At 39.9% G+C, this 20852-nt stretch overlaps 1 protein-coding gene across 1 annotated transcript; it reads right to left on the bottom strand.

The window, feature by feature from the left end:
- Positions 1–12834: 12834 nt before the first annotated feature.
- On the bottom strand, positions 12835–14511 carry Gm52439 (predicted gene, 52439; the record flags this gene model as incomplete). Its single annotated transcript, XM_030251547.1, has 1 exon — positions 12835–14511. A coding segment is annotated over exon 1 (1677 nt), but the record flags the coding sequence as incomplete, so codon positions are not given.
- Positions 14512–20852: the final 6341 nt, after the last annotated feature.

Here is a 20852-nt window from a genome sequence, read left to right as displayed (position 1 = left end):
AACCAATGTGCCTGTCAAATCCTTAGGACTTGTGCTTGTACTCCAACCACCTGTAACACATCTGTGAACTCCTATGTGAAACACATCTTTCTGTTGATTTAAAGTACAGTGGAATAACTCAGCTGAGGAAGCAGTTAATCAACTGAAAGGCAAATGCAATTCTTCTTTGACTTATAGAACTTAAGAAAAATAAAATAAAAGTAATACGCTGTCAAGATAAATCAGAGGAGTAGATTAACAAACTAAGTCCTGGGTCTGAGGCAAAGAGAAGGAAAATGCTGCAGTGATGTACAGTTCCATCAAGACGTCATACACAATTTCTTTGTGTCTGTATCTTGCAGGAGGAAATGTGAATGTATTTGAAATAGAATGGTCTCTTCCCTGAAGGCTGAGTAGAGGGCTATCTGTAAGTCTGCATACCCTTCTCAACTAATATCTTAAAGGTAGATCCGAGGGTATGGAAAAAGCAACAGACACAGCAGGCTTGAAGAATTTCACATCTTGACTCTTTGTACTTGAATGGGTCCTTTACTAAAGAAGCACAGCATGCTTTGGAGAAGCCCACAGGAAACCAGAGAAGCTCAGAAAGTTGAGTGATTTGCCCAGGGGTAGGCCACCTGGCTTTGAAAGTGTTAAGGAGAGAGAGAAGTGCTCCTCCTTGTGATAGACAAGAGGAGGTAATATAGTCAAGGGAAGAACAAATGAAAACAAACAAGCAAACAAGGGAAGAAGGAGAAGAAGAAGAAGAAGAAGAAGAAGAAGAAGAAGAAGAAGAAGAAGAAGAAGAAGAAGAAGAAGAAGAAGAAGAAGAAGACAATGTGTTAATACAAGTATTTTCTTCATTTAAAAGGAGCTGCAGTTCATTTCAACACCCATGCTGGGACAGATACTCATTGCAAAGCTGGGTACTTTTGGCTAAATTCTAAGTGGGGCTTTCCGGGCCGTGGCTCTCCTGTCTGCAGTCTTTCTTGTTTGTTTGCTCTTGGGCTGAGAATCCATAGAGAGTGGGATTTAATATTAACAATCAAAGCTTTAGACTCAGTGGGGTCCTCCAATAAAAATGATGCCTGCTTTGAATTTGGGGAGTTTCTGAAAAGAATACTCTATTTCCCTAGAGAACTACTAATTGATCAAGCCAGCTCTTCCTCCCTTGTAAGAATATCTTTGTTTGACAACAGTATGCTGTAAGGTGAAGGGCAGTTGGCTTTCATAAGTCACTGGCTAAATTCTACTGGCAGACAAGAGACAAGACAACAGATGGACGCTGCCGGAACGTCGTGCCTTTCTCTCTCTCTCCTCCCTCACACCTGCTGCCAAAGCCTGCTGCTTTTTCTCTACACAGTCTGGTTGATAGCTCTACCTTCCTCTCCCTCACACAGCTATTCTCTAGCTGCTCAGCAGGCTACTCTCAAATTCTCCTCACAGCTCTTCCTGGTCCCATGGTCCAGTCCCACTTCACAAAGCTAATCTTTGGGGTCCCTGCCAAAGTCAGATTTTCATATCTTAGATTTTGACCTCTCACTTTTGATCAGTTCTCAGACAGAAAATGTACCATCTTTCTATGATCTAGCCAGTTTCACATATCACAAAAAAGCTTATGGGTTATTTGATATGAAGAAATGATTGAAAATCACCTTTACACACAGAGAGCCAGAATTCTGAACCAAAGCATGAGATTTGTCTAATGCTAATTATTGGCTCAGTTATCTTGAGCTGTGCTTTAATTACCTTCTATATAAAACAATCATAGTATTTACTCATAGGTTTTTCCTGAACATCAAATAAAAATAGTGTTTAAAGTGACTAAAACAGAAGGTGACAACTGATAAATGTTGCATAAGGTTAAAATAAAATAAATATATACTGGTTGACATAAATATGGTGGTAAATAGAGCAGTTATTTACATACATGACGACAACAGTACTGTTAAAATTGAAAATTATATATAAAATAACCATCACAATCCCTCATATATAATCATCTTTCTTTGTAATTAATGATATAAATTTTGTTACTATAAATGTTTGCTATTAGGGCAAAAATTGTTTTATAATGTCTTTCTGAGTACATTGACATGTTTTCAAACATAATGTTTTTATTGAGACTTTGAGATGTCCTGAGATAAGTAAGAATCAGAGATGGATATAAAAATGAATGAAATCAATTCCTACCCTAAAATATTTCACTCTTAGAAGGATTATGTAGTATGTTCTTTGGTCTAAAGTATAGAACATGCTATGAGTGATATATATCTTTGATATGTATCTTAAGCACACACACAATACATATACATATGGTTCATGAATTATTGATTTGTTTTGTCCTTGAAACCCCTTTTCTTATTAGACTCTCATACTTCCACTAAGACCAGAAGTATTATCTCTCTGCTGTCTCTGGGCCCAAAGTTGGAAGGAAAGTTTATAGTTTGCTCTCCTTTATGACAGTATGTCCTTGGATCAGAAGCAAATAAAAACCATTACAGAAGACGAAAATTGAACAAACTGCAGAGAACACAAGAACTAAGCTGGAAAATGTATTATAGTACAATTTTAAATTCTGAATAATTAAACCAGCTCAAATTATGTAACATCTATAAAGTTTTGTAGTCTACTAACAATTTTTAAAATACAGGTAACAATTATGGAAATAAACAAGACTTCTGGCATGTCCCACAATTATGATGAAGGATATTAACTTATCTCTTATTTAACTCAGAACAGTGATAAAAGGAATAAAGTTGGCACAAATAATGTGAAGGCAAGGACTTACAAAAATGGAAGGAAAGAAAGAAAGAAAGAAAGAAAGAAAGAAAGAAAGAGAGAGAGAAAGAAAGAAGAAGGAAAGAGAGAGAGAAAGGAGGGAGGGAGGGAGGGAGGGAGGGAGAGAGAGAGAGAGAAGAAAATGGGAGCATTTAAAGTATGGATGTTTGAGTAATGGTAGAACACATCTATAATCCCATCATTAAGACCACTGAACCAGGTGAATGACCAGTTCAAGGCCAGTTTAAGTTCTGCTTACTTGGAGAACCACAAAATAAATATAAGGGTACATACCTGCCAAATTATGTTTTCTTATGACCAAAGCAATCACTGGACATTTTTGTCAACCATCACTGGATGTTCAATGGCTTACTAGTGAGTCTAATCCTTAGTCCAGATTGCTGGCAAGTAGCCAAAGCATATGATAACTAAATCACCTGTTTTATTTCAAATCCATTGTACCCATCAAACTGTCACTATGAGTCATAGTCAAATTAGTTCTTGCTCAAAATGTGAGTCATGGTGATTATGAACAACTGGCAGCTTTTAATACTTAAGCAGGACATGTAAGCATTATACTTCAAAGCAGTTTTCATCAATGAATATTTTATCTTCTTTTGTATCTCATCTGAATGAAATACTGAAACCAATATTTCCCTTTGTTGGGATGAAAAACAACATAATTGATATATTTTTTAAAATCTTGCACTTAAAACACAGACTTTTATATTCTCTCAGAATACTATTTCTCAGTCAACTGTACATGATAATGGCCCTGCGTACACACAAACAACATCAGATCTAATAAGAACATTGCATTTACATGTTTTGAGATACTGAATGAAGCACATAATCTTTATGACCCAATTTTCCTTTACTTATAAGACATAGAAAAATATTTATCCTTATCTTTCTTTTCACAAAACTGTTAGAACACGCATAAACAATAGTGTTCGTGAAGGGAAGTATCTCAACTGCAAAGCATTAACTATACACTATGTGTGACTGTTGTGAGAAGTTGTATTGATTCAGTGAACAAAATAATGACCTAAGTCTTATGCTGCTCTCTCAAAATTTATTTTCTTGTGTCATAGAGCCAAGTTTCAAGAATAAAATGTAATAAATAGTTTTCCATGCCACAATTCTTAGGGAGACGGAGCTCTATAGGAAGATGTAGAATCTCTTGCTATTCCAATGGCTTAAACAGAGTTCTTAGTCCTTGTCTCCTCTACATTGTTATCTTTTGGTCAGCTATGCTTTTTGATATTGGAACTGATGTTCAGTGTCCTAAGAGCAAAACTCAGTTTGTGTGATATGGTAGGAAATTTGCAGAAACCAGAGCCAAGCAAAAGGGACTACTAGGTGCATGATGACTCCATGCTTTCATTTACCTATATGGAACATTAATTTTTTTCTAATTTTAAAAACTTTATTTAATAATCCTCTTATAGGATATAAAAGTTGTATTAAGTTCAATAAATAATCATTTTAGAAAAATTATCAAAGTTAAATACTAAAACATGCTACTTTATCTTGTTACAGAAATTTACAAAAATCTACACCATATTTTTAATGATGAGATATAAAAAATATTACCTTTAAAACCAAAACAAACTATCCAGTAGTGTTGATTTTCCTTAAGAATGCTTTTGGGGTGTTGATTAATCCAAAAACCACCATCAAAAGTAATTAATAGAATTGAAGTTAGTAGAGTTGTTTGTGTCTAGAATCTCAGCACTCTGGAGGCTAAAGCTAAATGAAAAAGGCTCCTGTGAATTTTAGGATTACCCTTGGCTACACAATGGTTTCTAGGATAGCCTGGACTTCAAAATGAGGTCCCATCTCCAAAATCAAACACATGTCATAAATCTAAGAGTGTATCTATCATCTATAGTTTTCATCTATAAGCATATCACACTTGTAACAATTTCTGTAACTGGCTTGTAGCTGTGATTCATTTGCTTAGAGTTGTTACTGATTCATTTTCTTTGAGCAATAATCTATTATTTGGATTATACCACAAAATTCCATCATAACTCTGTATTACACATCTACTCAGGAATAGAGTTATGCAGCACTCACAGGTTCAAAGTTAGGAAATATTACTCTATTAATTTATAACAATAGGAATTGTCATTCAAGTCTTTTCCAGTGCTAAGTATCACCAGATCTGTATGATAAGAACTTCAAGTCTCTAAAGAAAGAAATTAAAGAAGATCTCAGAAGATGGAAAGATCTCCCATGCTCATGGATTGGCAGGATCAACATTGTAAAAATGGCTATCTTGCCAAAAAGCAATCTACAGGTTCAATGCAATCCCCATCAAAATTCCAACTCAATTCTTCAACGAATTAGAAAGGGTAGTCTGCAAATTCATCTGGAACATTAATTTTTTAAAAAAAACTCTCTTGATATAACAAATCTTTAAATGCTAAGATCAGAAGAAAATGAAGTGAGTTGGCTTTTAATGTTTTTCCACTGGGAAGCAAAAGTAGTAGAACAGATATAGAGCCCAGACAAACCCCAACATTGAGGAGATTTAAAAAATCTGAGGGAAACAGTAAATATAGTACCAGAGCCAAGAGGAGGAGTAAAAGGAATTCTACCTCATGAGGAGACCCTTGGGCTCCTGGTGTTTCTAGTCATTGAATAAAAATTATCTTAAAAGAATGTGGTTCTACTCAAGAAGCTGAGTTCTGTCCTGAGATATTAATCATTGATTGCTAGCTGCAGTCTTAACACATCTATCCACTTACCTCATGGTCAGTAAGCAAAACCAGAGAGAGGTGAGAGGGAGGCAGGATCTCTCTGTTCCCACAATCTCCTTTCAGAGTTTGTCACTAATTGCCCTAGGCCCCAACTCCTAAACTTTCTATCACCTCCCAGTGATTTCAACACAGGAATCAAGTTTTTTATCACATAAGAATCTGAGAGACATTCAATATCCAAATGATTACCATTCATTTTATACCTACTATTTTGTATCTGTAGCCCATAACAGTCTGTGAATGTGACATGGTTCGTACTCTTGAAGATTTATAAGATGTACTAGATTCAGGGAGATCAGTTTAAACATGAGTCTAGACAGAAGACTATATAACTTCATTTTTCTGTGTCTCATTTTAGTTGTCATTAGTTCTCATTTACAACATATTTTGTGTTATTCACTTTCTGTTACTAAACAAACCCCCAGAATTTGGATATTATATTCAGAATATCATCTGATTTGGCTCACCTTGGCTTATGTTTTTTAGGCTGGGAGGTTAAAGAGCATTGTACTAGTAACTGGTCAACATCTGCTATGAATTCTCCTGCTCTTGCTACATGACGGAGAAAAATCAGTTTTTAGAATGATTGTTGTTGGGGTCTGGGAATTGCTGCACAAACCACTCAGAGAACAATCTCAGTCAACTAGAGATGGTATATTGAATGCTACACCAAGACTGATTGTTTAGGGACACAATTCAGGCTCAGAAGCTGAATCACAACCCCAAAGTAAGGGTCTTATGGTGCTTTTGAACCCTGAGATCTACAAACATCTGTGTCAAGTTATTCCACCAATAAAGATTCAGTAACATATCTTTATAGTACAGTTATCCTGTTCCCATTTGTTGGGATATTCAATTGTAGCAGGAGGCTTTCCTTATTTAACATTCATGTCTTAACTTGCCAGCCAGGACATCAGTTACCCACATGCATGTTTCTTTCTGCCAAGTAGGATGTCAGTTTCTAGGGGTGTCTCAGAAACTTAAACTTTGTTTGATCCCTACTCAAAATGGAAGTCTTATTTTAAATATATGGAGGTGTCTCTCTTATGCTGGGGTCCATCCTAGGGATACCTTATGAAGGAAAATACCATAAAAATTTATATATAAGTGTAGGGAGAGCTGCTGGGTGGTTGGTTCTGGTCCATTCTTATTGTGGGTAACAATACAATGAAGTTCTACTGACTTCTATCATGATAGGTTTCCAAAGGCATAGAACATATAGAATATGTAATCAACTTGGGCATAAGAAAGTTTCCTAGTAACAGGAAAAAATAACATATGAGAAAGATTCCTTATAATTTTATTAACAGCACAAAATGGCGGGTTAGCCATGTAAGAGTTATCCAGGTTTTAACATTTTACTTAGGCCTTAACATACCCCTCTAGGCATTACATCACGTAATCCAACCCCACTCATCTTTTCTCCTTTTGTAACTACCCTTTGCCTTTTGTAGCATTCCCCTACAAAAGAAAATAAAAACAAAAAATTCTCATCGTGGAAGCTGTAGTGTTTCGCAGTGTGTCCTATAGTATATATCCTTTTGTCCACACAACCTTACTTGCATTGTTCATTGCAGCGAGCTATTGCTCTGGTTCAAGGCCTCTGGCTTCAGCAACACCATCAATACTAGAATCTTAGCAGGACTTCCTTTGGTTATCGTGTTGTCCCATGTCATAAAGATAAAAATACTGTCCTACAGTATTTTTTTATTGGATATTTTCTTTATTTACATTTCAAATATTATTCCCTTTCCCAGTCTCTACCCAACAATGGAAAACTCCTATCAGAGCCCCTTCTTTCCATGCTTCTCTGAGGGTGTTCTTCCACCAGTCCACCTGCCCACTCCCTCCTCCCCACCCTCGATTCCCCTACACTGGGGCATCTATTGAGCCTTCATAGGACCAAGGGCCTCTCCTCCCATTGATGCATGACAAGGTCATCATCTGCTACATATGCAGGTGGAGCCATGTGTAGTCCTTGGTTGGTGGTTTTGGGAGCTCTGGAGGGTCTGGTTGGTTGATATTGTTGTTCTTCCTATGGGGTTGCAATCCCAGTCAGCTCCTTCAGTCCTTTCTCTAACTCCTCCATTGGGGACCCCATGCTAAGTCCAATCTATTGCTTCTGTATTTGTAAAGCACTTGCAGGGCCTCTCAGGAAATAGCTATATCAGCTTCCCTTAAGCAAGCATTTCTTGGCATTCACAATAATGTCTGGGTTTGGTTACTGTATATAGGATGAATCCCCAGGTGAGACAGTCTCTGGGTGGCCTTTCCTTCAGTCTCTGCTCTACACTGTTTCTCCATATATGCTCCTGTGAGTATTTTTGCCCTTTCTAAGAAGAACTGAAGCACCCACATTTTGTTCTTCCTTTTTGAGCTTTATGGGGTCTATGAATTCTATCTTGGGTATTCCAAGCTTTTGGGCTAATATCTACTTATCAGTGAGTACATACCATGTGTGTTCTTTTGTGATTGAGTTACCTCACTCAAGATGATATTTTCTAGTTCCATCCATTTGCCTAAGAATTTAATGAATTTACTGTTTTTAATAGCTGAGTAGTACTCTATTGTGTCAATGTACCACATTTCTGTATCTATTCCTCTGTTGAGGGGCACCTGGATTCTTTCTAGCTTCTGGCTATTATAAATAAGGCTGCCATGAACATAGTGGAGCATGTGTCCTTGTTATATGTTGGAGCATCTTTTGGGTATAAAACCAGGAGTGGTATAGTTGGGTCGTCAATTTTCTGAGGAATAGCCAGACTGATTTCCAGAGTAGTTGTACTAGCTTGCAATCCTACCAACAATGGAAGAGTATTCGTCTTTCTCCATATCCTTGCCAGCATCTGCTGTCACCTGAGTTTTTGATCTTAGCCATTCTGACTGGTATGAGGTGGAATCTCAAGATTGTTTTGATTTGCATTTCCCTGATGACTAAGGATGTTGAACATTTCTTTAGGTGTTTCTTGGTCATTTGATATTACTCAATTGAGAATTATTTGTTTAGCTCTGTACCCATTTTTAATAGAGTTATTTGATTCTCTGGAGTCTAACTACTTGAGTTCTGTGTATATATTGGATATTATCCCTCTATCAGATGTAGGATTTGTGAAGATCCTTTCCCAATCTGTTGGTTGCAGTTTTGTCCTATTGACAGTGTCCTTTGCCTTACAGAAGCTTTGCAATTTTATGAGGTCCTATTTGTCTATTGTTGATCTCAGAGTATAAGACTTTGGTGTTCTTTTCAGGAAAATTTCCCCTGTGCCCATGTGTGTGAGGCTCTTCCCCACTTTCTCTTCTAAATTTTAGTGTAACTAGTTTTACCTGGAGATCCCTGATTCACTTGGACTTGAGCTTTGTACAAGGAAATAAGAATGGTTCGATTTGCATTCTTCTACATGCTGACCTCCAGTTGAAGCAGTACCATTTGTTGAAAATGCTGTCTTTTTTCCACTGGATGGTTTTACCTGCTTTGTGTGGGTTCATTTCTGGGTCTTCAATTTTATTCCATTGATTTTCCTGCCTGTCTCTGTACCAATACCATACAATTTTTATCACAATTACTCTGTAATACTGCTTGATGTCAGGGTTGGTGATTCCCTCAGAAGTTCTTTTATTGTTGAGAATAGTTTTTGCTATCCTGTGTTTTTTGTTATTCCAAATAAATTTGCAAATTGCTCTTTCTAACTCTAAGAATAATTTAGTTGGAATTTTGATTGGGCTTGAATTGAATCTATAGATTGTTTCGGCATGATAGCCATTTTTACTATATTGAGCACCAATCCATGAGCATGCGAGATCTTATCTTCTGAGATCTTTGATTTCTTTCTTTAGAGACTTGAATTTCTTGTCATCTTTCACTTGCTTGATTAAAGTCACACCAAGGCATTTTATATTATTTGTGACTATTGTGAACGTTGTTATTTCCCGAATTTCTTTCTCATCCTGTTTATCCTTTGAGTAGAAGAATGATCATATACTTAAGTGACCCCAAATATTCCACCAGAGAACTCCTAAAGCTGATAAACTTCAGTAAAGTAGCTGGATATAAAATTAACTCAAACAAATCAGTAGCCTTCCTCTACTCAAAGAATCACTACTTTTGAGCATTTCATAGATGAAATCAGTTTTGGAGTGGGCTTGTTCAAAGCCCTGGATCTGGGCCAGGGTTGTAACTGAGTTGGTCAGCCCACCAGTTTTCCTGAACCCACACCACCAGGGTTCACTAACCAGCACTGGCATGGCTAACTTACCTAATGCCTTAACCTGCAACAGGCAGGTGAGGTGCCAGCTCTCTCTATCTCTCACATCCTTGGGACAGGCTCACCAGAGCCCCACTACCTCCTCCATCAGGGCCAGATCCACTGTGCTGACCAGGTGAAGTGCAAGGCTTTATCTCCTGAGTGATGCAGCCAGTGAGGGGTCAGGGACAGCTCTCCTTCTCTTAAGACCCCAAGGTCAGTCTGCAGCAGGTGGCAAGGGTTGAGTGGGGAGAGGGCATCTCTCCCTTGTTATGCCACTTCAGGACAGACAAGCAGTGGGGCCAGCTCTCCTTCGCTCACTCTGCCAGAATCAGTTGTAATGTGCTGTCCAGGCAGTCCTCACTAATTTTAAAATCCTCCCAAAAGTTTTACCTCCAAACCCCACTCACCTGTAACTTTAGGGATTAATTTCAATATGGCATTAAGAATGGACAAACACATGGACTGGGCATGGCAAGATGGCTCAGAGGTGAAGAGCACTGACTATTCTTACAGAGGACCCAGGATTAACTTGCAGCACCCACATGGCTGCTCACAACTATCTGTAACCAGGGGATCTGACACTCTTCTGGATTCTGTGGGCATCAGGCACCCAACTGTTAAACGTTTGGGAAGGCAAATCACTCACATAAAATAAGAAATGAAGAAACATTATTTTAATAAAAAGAATGGACAAACACATTTACCATACTACACTGATCATCTACTGTCAATCTATTTAGGCTTCTATAGCTGAGGAAACCCAGTGGCTTAACATAAGAAATATTTTTTCTTAAAGTCCTTGATACCAAAACTTACTGATGGTGACACTGGAAGACTTCCTTTCTTAATGATGCAGTCTTAATAGCGTTCTCACGCCCGGCCAGGAAGAACACAGCAAACCAGAATCTTCTGCGGCAAAACTTTATTGCTTACATCTTCAGGAGCAAGAGTGTAAGAAGCAAGGAAGGAAATGGCGAAACCCCATCCCTTTTTAAGGAGAATTATCCTCCACCTAGGACGTATTACTCCCTGATTGGCTGCAGCCCATCGGCCCAGTTGTCATCACGGGAAAGGCAGAACACATGGTGGGAAAACTGCCCCTGCATGTGTGCAGACTATGTTTACCACTTAGAACACAGCTGTCAGTGCCATCTTATAATGGCAAATGTGAGGGCGGCTCCTCACAGATCCCCCTTTTCTTTTAATAAGAGCAATAGGCCACCCATATTAATGAGAGTGGAGATAGAGGTCAAATCCCCAGTGTGCAGGTAAAGGAGCCATGTACAGGATTAGCTCTTAGGCTCACAGGCTTTTACCCAGAGCAACCCTGACCTGCTCCTGTGTCGTTTTGCCTGGAGAGAAGGACACTTGGACACTCAACCTTCTTGAAAGATGACATGTCTCCCTAGAATAGGCTCATATATGCCGCAGAGCCTTTCTACTGCAGTGCTTAGCCGTGCAACTCTCTCGGGCTGCTGAAGCACACTCACTCTATCCCGTGCAATGAGACTAGCCTCATGGGATATAAGAGCTGAGTGGCCAGCGACCTATTGCCTAAGCATAGATATATCAGGGGAAGCTCCATGTTCTAGTCCTGCAAGCGCCTGGGCAATAACCACCTTGTCTCTCCTGGTTTGGGCCTTAAGCTTACAGACCAATCAAAGAAGCAACACTAATCCACAGCGAAGTGTATCTCCAAATAATCTCACCCCCATCCATTCTTTAAAGAAGGAAAATGCTGAGGAGATCCAATTGGGTAATCCTTTGATCAGGGACAGGTCCAAGCGCTTGGAGTTGACCTGAATGATGGCAAGTCTCAATTCCCGAAGGGTCTGTTCAAATTCAGCCGTCCAATTCTGTAACATATACTGAGAAAGACCTTTTAACAAATTAGCTGCCCTAGTAAATTTCTCATACTGAATGGAAGTAACGCACAATCCCGGAAACTTTTATTCACATCCCAGCCACTTCTAAAAGATTTACTGCATTGACCACATAACAGGAATCTGACACAATATTAAGGGGTTCTAAAAAGGTTTTTAAAACTTCTAAAACCACTAAACATTCTACCACTTGAGGTGAATTTTCATTATATTGTTTGGATACCACTTTACCATTAGCCACATAGGCACCTATACCAGTTTTTGATCCATCAGTATATACCACAATCCCATTTTTAAGTGGGTTTCTTACTGTTATTTGTGGAAACACAACAGATTGATTTTGGACAAACTGTAAAAGTGGATGTTTTGGATAATGGTTATCTATTTGTCCTGAAAAGGAGGTAACTAAAACTGCCCAATCATTAGATATTAGGTGATATGGGCTCTGTCCTTTCTTGCTCTTGACATCCTAACCCTTTTCCTTCTTTATAACCCATCTTTGCCATGATATTTTTTGCTTTAGCTGAATACCCTCTCAATGGGGCATTCTCATTAGACAAAATAAGGCCCAAATGCTGCATAATATCCCTTCCCCAGAGGTTAACGGGGAGTGGGAGCACATAAGGTATGAATTTCCCTTGCTGCCCTTCAGAGGATTCCCACGTCAAGGCAACGGAGCTTATAGTGGGACATGATTGATATCCTAGGCCCTGTAATGAATGAAATGACTCTGTGGTGGGCCATGCTTTGGGCCACCAATGTATAGAGATTATACTTTTATCTGCTCCGGTATCAAGGATGCCTTTAAACTCTTTTCCGTTGATCTTAAGGCGGAGCTTAGGTCTATCATTCAAAGATACAACCAAATAGGCAGAATCATTTCTGGAGGAGCCCATTTTCTTTATCTCAGGTCCTGCAAATTTCTCCCTGGTATTATCAGGGAGGAGCAGCAGCTGAGCCATCCTATCTCCTTTGCTAATAGAAAAAACGCCCTTGGGGCTTGAGCACAGGACCTGTATTTCAGGGGAATGTTGACAATCCATAACTCCAGGGTGGACTACTAAGCCCTGCAAGGTGAGTGAACCCCGGCCGAGAATAAGGCCCATGGTTCCAGGGGGCAAGGATGGTATAGGCTCCACCCTTGTGGGTCTTCCTGGGTCGCCTCTCTGACTGCGGAGGAAGGAGTCTGCCCTTTATATCCCTCACAGAGCGACACTGGTCGGCTCTATGATAACCCTTGCCACACTTAGAGCAAAGAGTGAGGGTCCCCCCCTGTTTATCTGGAGCTCTGCAATCTTTCTTAAGATGCCCAGGCTTCCTGCAGTTAAAACATGTCCTCCGATCATTTCTGCCCATGGAGCATTTTTGGGATTGAAGGATGGCAGCCGCTAAGCCTGCATTGGTGAGAGGTCCCCCAAGCTCCCGACAAACCCTGAGCCAGTCTTGTAAACCTTTGTTCTTTCTTGGGGCTATGGCTGCTCGGCACTCCTGTGTGGCTTGCTCATAAATGAGCTGTTCTACCAGAGGTGCGGCTTGCTCTGAATCTCCAAAAATACGCCCTGCTGCCTCTGTCATTCTGGCCACAAAATCTGAGAAGGACTCTTGTGCACCTTGAGTAATCTTGGTCAACTGCCCACTTGCCTCTCCCTTCTTAGGTAGTGCTTTCCATGCCTTAACAGCAGCAGCTGAGATCTGAGCATATGCTCCCCAATGATAATTTGTCTGGTTAGCAGGGTGTTGTCCCTGACCTGTAAGTAATTCAAAAGTCCACGTTCTCTGATCCCCTTCCATGGTGGCATTGGCCCTTGCCTGCGTCTGGCAGGAGTCCTGCCACAAGGCTTTCCACTCAAGATACATTCCCATACTGGGGGCTACAGCTTTTACTACCGTCTGCCAATCACCAGGAGTCATAGCGTGATTCGCAAGCCTTTCCACTTGTGCTATAGTGAAATTAGCACTGACTCCATAGTTACGGACCGACTCGGCAAGCTCTTTAATCTGTATATACGCTACCGGAGCGTGGACACGCCCACCCTCGGCTCCTTCAAAGACCGGAAATGCCTGTTGTATTTTCCTTTGTTCCTCCTTTGGAATGAACGAGTCTGTGCATTGCCTCTCTGTCCATTGCCTCTCTGCGCAGGGCTGATGCACTACGCAGGGCGGGGGCTCAGCATAGGGTGGAGGTGCACTATGACCTTGAAGCCGACTGCCAAGAGGCCAAGCAGCAAGCTGGCCTTTGCCAGCCGCTTTTGGCTTTTTCCTTGACCGATTAGCTCGCATTTTATCTGGCTGGTACCCTTTTCCCTCATAATGAGCTGCTTCTTCCTCCCAGTCTGTTTCTTCAGAGGAGAATTCATCATCTGATTCAGAGCTACCAAGAGCTGGCTCCCCGAGCCCATCCAGCGATGAGCACAGGCTCCTTTTCCTAGAGACCTCCGCTAATTGATCTTTCTTCTTTTCCCTTTTTCCTCTTTTTCTTCTAATCTCTCTCCAGGTATTCCTACCTAACCTTAACTTTTCCTCGGGTTCAAGACCCTTGGAAAGGCCTGTATACTTAGTTTGTGTACCATATTTTCTCTTTGCTCCTACTCTCTCTCCCCGCTTTACTTCTGATAGATTGTCTTGAATTTCGTCCAGAATCCGCCCTGCCTTAACCACTTGTTGACATGTGAAAAGGAACAAAAGGGCTTCTAACACTAGACAAAGTTCAAGGCCAAACATACCTTGTAAAGCTATTTTCCACTTTACTTCTGATAGACTGTCTTGAATTTCCTTAGAAAGTTCAAGGCCAGGCTTACCTCGTAAAGCTATACTCACTGGTACTCTCGTTCCCCAGCTGAAAAGTTCTGAATTCATGCAGTTGAATCCTTCTTAACAGTCTGCTTTACGGGAACCTTTATTACCGCGACCCGCAGTTCTGGTTCTGGAATGAGGGATCTTCCTTGCGCCGGTGAAACTCCCGTCCCGAGTTTCCTCCCGGGTTTTTTCTTCCCGGATTTTTTCTCGTCCCGGAATTTCTCGTCCCAGGTCTTCTCGTCCCGGAATTTCTCGTCCCGGGTTTCGGCACCAATTCTTAATAGCGTTCTCACGCCCGGCCAGGAAGAACACAGCAAACCAGAATCTTCTGCGGCAAAACTTTATTGCTTACATCTTCAGGAGCAAGAGTGTAAGAAGCAAGGAAGGAAATGGCGAAACCCCATCCCTTTTTAAGGAGAATTATCCTCCACCTAGGACGTATTACTCCCTGATTGGCTGCAGCCCATCGGCCCAGTTGTCATCACGGGAAAGGCAGAACACATGGTGGGAAAACTGCCCCTGCATGTGTGCAGACTATGTTTACCACTTAGAACACAGCTGTCAGTGCCATCTTATAATGGCAAATGTGAGGGCGGCTCCTCACAATGCAGTTTTCCTGGTTTTTACAGGACTGCCTTCTCTCTGCATTATCACATGGTCTGAGTAAGAGGATGTTGTGTGTTCTTTGCTCTTCCTGTGAATTGCTCAGTCCTTATGATGGCACTTAACCTTAGTTATCTGTATAAAGGTAATGTCCCACATACTACAGCATTGGGATTTCAGTATATGAAGCTCCCATCTGGAATGAATGCATTTGTATAGGTCTTGTAGCAGCTGGCCATTCTTTTTCTGAGTAGGAAGCAATCCATATAGTTGCATAGAGAATCAAGGCCCAGGAAACTATGAAAAAATTACCATTTCTACAGACTACACGAAAGTCTCATGTGCGTTATGAAGCCCAGGCTCTGGCCAGTGCTCCCTACAGTAGACGATCAGCTTTTACTTTTTGTGTTCAGTTAAGATACCATCTTTCCTCAAGAACCCAAAACACTTCTTTCATCTTACAGTCTAATAGTTTATCTTGATCATAGGAAACTTATTAGTCATCTCCAAATAATCATTTCTTGATCCATAGCAGAGTCTCCTCCTCACAGTTTTTAGCATCCTTGCTTTACTTTTGTATATATTCTCCAAATAAGCCCTTGTCCATTTCTCCAGGTCACATTCATTTTTCCCTGTCCAACTGGTAGCTCCTCTTAACAGTAGAAAACAACAATCTTTCGCCCAAATTGTAACCACAGAATGTGGTTCTTTACTTTCAGCTCACTTTTCTTCTTCTTCTTCTTCTTCTTCTTCTTCTTCTTCTTCTTCTTCTTCTTCTTCTTCTTCTTCTTCTTCTTCTTCTTCTTCGGTATTTATTTCATTTACATTTCCAATGCTATCCCAAAAGTACCCACATCCTCCCACACCCACTCCCCTACCCACTCACTCCCACTTCTTGGCCATGGCACTCCCCTGTACTGGGGCATATAAAGTTTGCACGACCAATGGACCTCTTTCCACTGATGGCCGACTAGGTCATCTTCTGATACATATGCAGCCTGAGACATGAGCTCCGGGGGGTACTGGTTAGTTCATATTGTCGTTCCACCTATAGGGTTGCAGATCCCCCCTGCTCCTTGGGTACTCTCTCTAGCTCCTACATTGGGGGCCCTGTGGTCCATCCAATATCTGACTGTGAGCATCCACTTATGTGTTTGCTAGGCCCCGGCATAGTCTCACAAGAGACAGCTATATCTGGGTTCTTTCAGCAAAATCTTGCTAGTGTATGCAATGGTATCAGCATTTGGAGGCTGATTATGGAATGGATCCCTGGGTATGACAGTCTATAGATGGTCCATCCTTTTGTCTCAGCTCCAAACTTTGTCTCTGTAACTCCTTCCATGGGTGTTTTGTTCCCAATTCTAAGAAGGGGCAAAGCATCCACACTTTGGTCTTCGTTCTTCTTGAGTTTCAGTTGTTTCGCAAATTGTATCTTATATCTTGACTATTCTAAGTTTCTGGGCTAATATCCACTTATCAGTGAGTACATTCTACAGCCCAATAGGGCTGTGTATGTCATCCTATTTTCAGAAGTTCACACCTGAGAAGCTAATTGATTAGATGCCTCCTGAATGAAGGCTAAATTCAAGGTGAATGTCAGTGATAACTAGAGCTAGAATTAAGAGCTGTTTACAGACTCAGACTGCAAAGCTTTACGCAAAAGAAAAGTACTGTAAAATTTTCAGCCAATTTTTAGAGTTCGGAATCTGCTTTCCAATGATAAACTTACATATAATTTTATTAAATACAAAGTTTCACATGAGTTTTATTTATAGAAAGAAAGGTAGTATATATTAGACAAAGTTGTTATTTTCACTCAGAAAATAAGATAAAAATACATACATGCAAATAGTGCATCCATCCAAGAACATAATTATATGCTTATATTTTCAATCCTTAGAAGAGTGGCCTGAATATTTGTAGACTAAATACAAAAGTATATTATATTTAACGCAGTTTAGTTTAAAATAGTATAAAATATTTTGTATACATGAGTTTAAGTACTTTGTAAGTACCAAGGGATCTAGCAGAGGTAAAATGTTTCCAGATTTCTAATCACACAACGCTTTTCTTTCATTGGTGCTAGATGGATATACTCTTTGAAGCCACAGTTAGAGACAAGAGCCACAGGAAGGATAAAGTAGATTAACCTAATCCAGAAAGAAATGTTGCTAAGGACAATATAATAAATGCTGGGGATTTCTAGGACTATAGAGTTTCTGTTGCAACTACTTTACTCTGTCATTGTCATTGTCATGACAGATGCCATAGACAGGGAATGAAGGGCTAGCTTAGCTAACAAAGTACTAGCTGGGCAAGTATAATAAGTTGTATTTGATCCCAAGAATCCAGATTTAAAAAGCTGATTCATATTGGCATCTCAGCTCTATAGAGGCAGAGATAGGTTGATCTCTGAAGCATACTTGCCAGCCAGCCTAACATACTAACTCTAGGCCAGTATAGATCCTAGTCTCTATAGACAAGATGGAAAGTACCCAAGGAAAGATACCTAAAATTCACCTCTGGTCCACACATGGATGGATGTACACACACTTATATATGCACCTGAACACCCATATGCAAGCAACCACAAAACATAAACACACACACACATACACACAAATGCAGAGAGAGAGAGAGAGAGAGAATGTAGCAGATAATATGCTTGTGAGTAATTCCCATATAAAAGTGCTATAAAAATAAAGCTCTTTAATGAAAACAGGCCTTCTTATTTAGCCCATGAGCCACTTTATGAATCACTGGAATCAACAATGCTTTGAGGTAAAAGGCAGACTAGCTCAATACTTATAAACATGAAGAGATTGAAAGCCTGTATATATTCAACAGAGATTGCCTCTGTTGTATTTGTTAAGAAAATCCTGATTCTGGTAAATCAGACTCTACTGAAGTGGAAACTTACTTCTAATTCTTTCAAAAGCCAGTTATGTCAAATGATATTTTGCTGGGGCACACAGGTGAAAGGATGTCTTGCTAAAGCAAACACATGAAAGAGTGCTTTCCTGAAGCAGACACAGGTGAAAGAATGTTTGGATATAGCAGACACATGGAAGGCCCCTTGAAGGAATGTAAACATGACTCCACAGACAGTGGGAGACAAGCACTGAGCTTTGCTCTGCCTTGCTTTTCAATAAGGACAGGCAAGTATTGGGTTCACCTTACATAGCATTGTTGAGTTCAACTTGTGATAACATCATCATTGAGAGAAACTTGCCCAAGAACTGCTCATGAGGTTCTTTTGGCTGCTTGCTGCTTCTGCAGCTTTGCCTCAGGCTGGTTAACAAGCCTAGCAGGCTCTTCAGGATTGAACTACAGCTGCCTGGTATCTGCTTGCTGAAAGGACTGGACTGTAGCTGATGTTTTGTGCCTGGTGTCTGCCTGCCTAGAGGACTGGTCTGCAGCTGCTGAAACATATTTGGTGTTTGCTATGGAACTGAACTGCTGCCACAAAAAAAAAAAAAAAAAAAAAAAAAAACACAAAACAAAACAACAAAAAAAAAAGATTGAGCTCACCCCCAAAGAACTATTGCTGAACAGGTCCTCTTCCCCCATATCCTAATAACTTTTCTCTTCTACTACCTCTGCTGGATAGTGGGCTAGAGGAGAGGTTGAACCCTTATTAAAAGTAGGTTGCAAAAAATGTATGCCTATACTCTACAATTACAACAGGAGTTAACACGCCATTATTTAAATGGTTTCCTTGAAATATATGACCACTAATTTCAAGGGAGTCCTTAGTGATGCCTAGAAATCCAGCTTCATTTACCTAAGGTAGCAAGGAGACCTTTAAATACTTTGTCATTCTCATTTGGTCTCTATTATTTTTACATTGTGTGTTCTCATCATGATTTGCTGCTTTTCACAGGCCCAAGGAAGTGGAACTGATTAGTCATGGTCTAGAACTTCCAAAACTCCAACTCTGTGCAAACATTCTGGGGCTTGGGGAGATGGCTCTTTGTACGAAACAACAAAAGCATGAAGACCTGAATTTAGATCACCAGAACTCGGGTAAAAAAAAAAAAAAAAAGACATGATGCATATGCCTGGAACCGCAGCTATGGAGGAGGAAAGCAGCAGAGACAAGTGGCTCCTGAAAGCTCATTGGTCATGCAGCTTAGGCTAATTGATGAATTCCAGGTACAAACTACACAGAGATAATACCACACACACACACACACAGTGACACAGACATACATACAGTGAATGTTTTCTTTTGATAATTTATTATTTTCAGTATTTAGTCACAGTTATAAAATACTAATGCATGCATACTAATACATATGCATTGAGCTGCATAATAAGATCTTCAACAATCCTATCACTAGATCACTTTATAGCCAAACTCAAAACTATACCACTTCCTGAATATGCAACAATTTGTATGCTTCAATAAATGTGAATCATTAGTGTACCTAAAATATCCTAACCTACTCCTCCCTCCCCTCACAGGGATAGCTCAAGTGTCATTTTTCTCTTTATTGATCTTTTCTATCACTGGTGGAACTAATTGCTCCCTTGTTTTTAATCCCTACATATGTTTCTCTTTTACAATACTTGTCATAAAATTGCAATTGCTTTTAAAAATGTCCACCCATCACAAAACGAATGAACTGTTCAAAGCAGATAGCATGTCTTGCTCATCTCAGAAGAAAGAACAATAGAAGTTCAATAAAAGCTGCTGACTGAATGTTGAACAATTTTACATAAATGTTTTAAATAGATGATCAGTATTAAAGAGCAACGAGGACATTTAGGATGAGCTAAATGAATACCTTGCCAGTACACCCACACAAGGTTACATTCTTCAGCTAAAGTATGTACTTATCATCAAGATAATTAAACTGGCAAAAAAAATCATTTTTACAAAAAGTAAACTCTGTAATACTGATCAAGGATTAGGAAGAATAGGTTTTAAGAAGTGATAACACTCTTTATAAATTTTAAAGAGAAATCTTGGCCCAAACTGTTTCTCATTTGTAAAGGGAGGGTGAGAATAAATGATAACACTTCTCAGAATCTTCTTAATCCCAAATGATTTTATTGTATGACTCTACACATAGACAAGACAGTTATTTCTGTAACCCTGTTTTTAATCTTACAATTATGATCATCTGAAGAAATCATCACTAAAAATAGGGGTAACTGGAAATGATCTGTTTGTAAAGCTCCAGTGCAACACTTGATTATTCAGCTGCCTGCTTGGGCTGCCTCCCAGGACCCACCAAGACAACAAATGGCAGGAGTTGGATTCAGTGAAGGCACTTCCTAGCATGGTTAAATATCTGCCAGCCCTACAGACCACGGCTTCTTGAGGAATTAGGAGCAAGGCAAACTAGGCATTAGATTTCAAATGCAAATCCAAATAATATGTTTAAAACCAAGTAAGCTAAATAGTCTAGTTTACAAACAGTAGAAAAAAATTTTTTTTCATTAATTAATTTATTCACTATGTATCCTGATCCCAGCTCCCTCCCTCTTCTCCTCCAAGGACCACCCTCCAACCCCATTCCCTATTCCCCATTCCCCTTGTCCTCAGAGAAGGGATGATGCTCCCTGGGTACCAACCAGCCCTTACGCTTCAAGCTGCAGCAGGACTAGGTGCATCCTCTTGCACTGAGGCCAGACAAGACAGCCCAGCTAAGGGAAAAGGATCCAAAGGCCAGAAGAAAAAATCTTATCCACACAGTTGATACTATTTAAATAAGCCTACTTTGGGATCCTGATTGCACTGTCAAGTTAATTGCTAACTGCTTATGTACTTCAAATTAGTGGTATAGACC

Source organism: Mus musculus, chromosome X (genome assembly GCF_000001635.26).
Source record: "Mus musculus strain C57BL/6J chromosome X, GRCm38.p6 C57BL/6J".
Classification (NCBI taxonomy): domain Eukaryota; kingdom Metazoa; phylum Chordata; class Mammalia; order Rodentia; family Muridae; genus Mus; species Mus musculus.
This window is presented reverse-complemented; position numbering and strand designations above follow the sequence as displayed.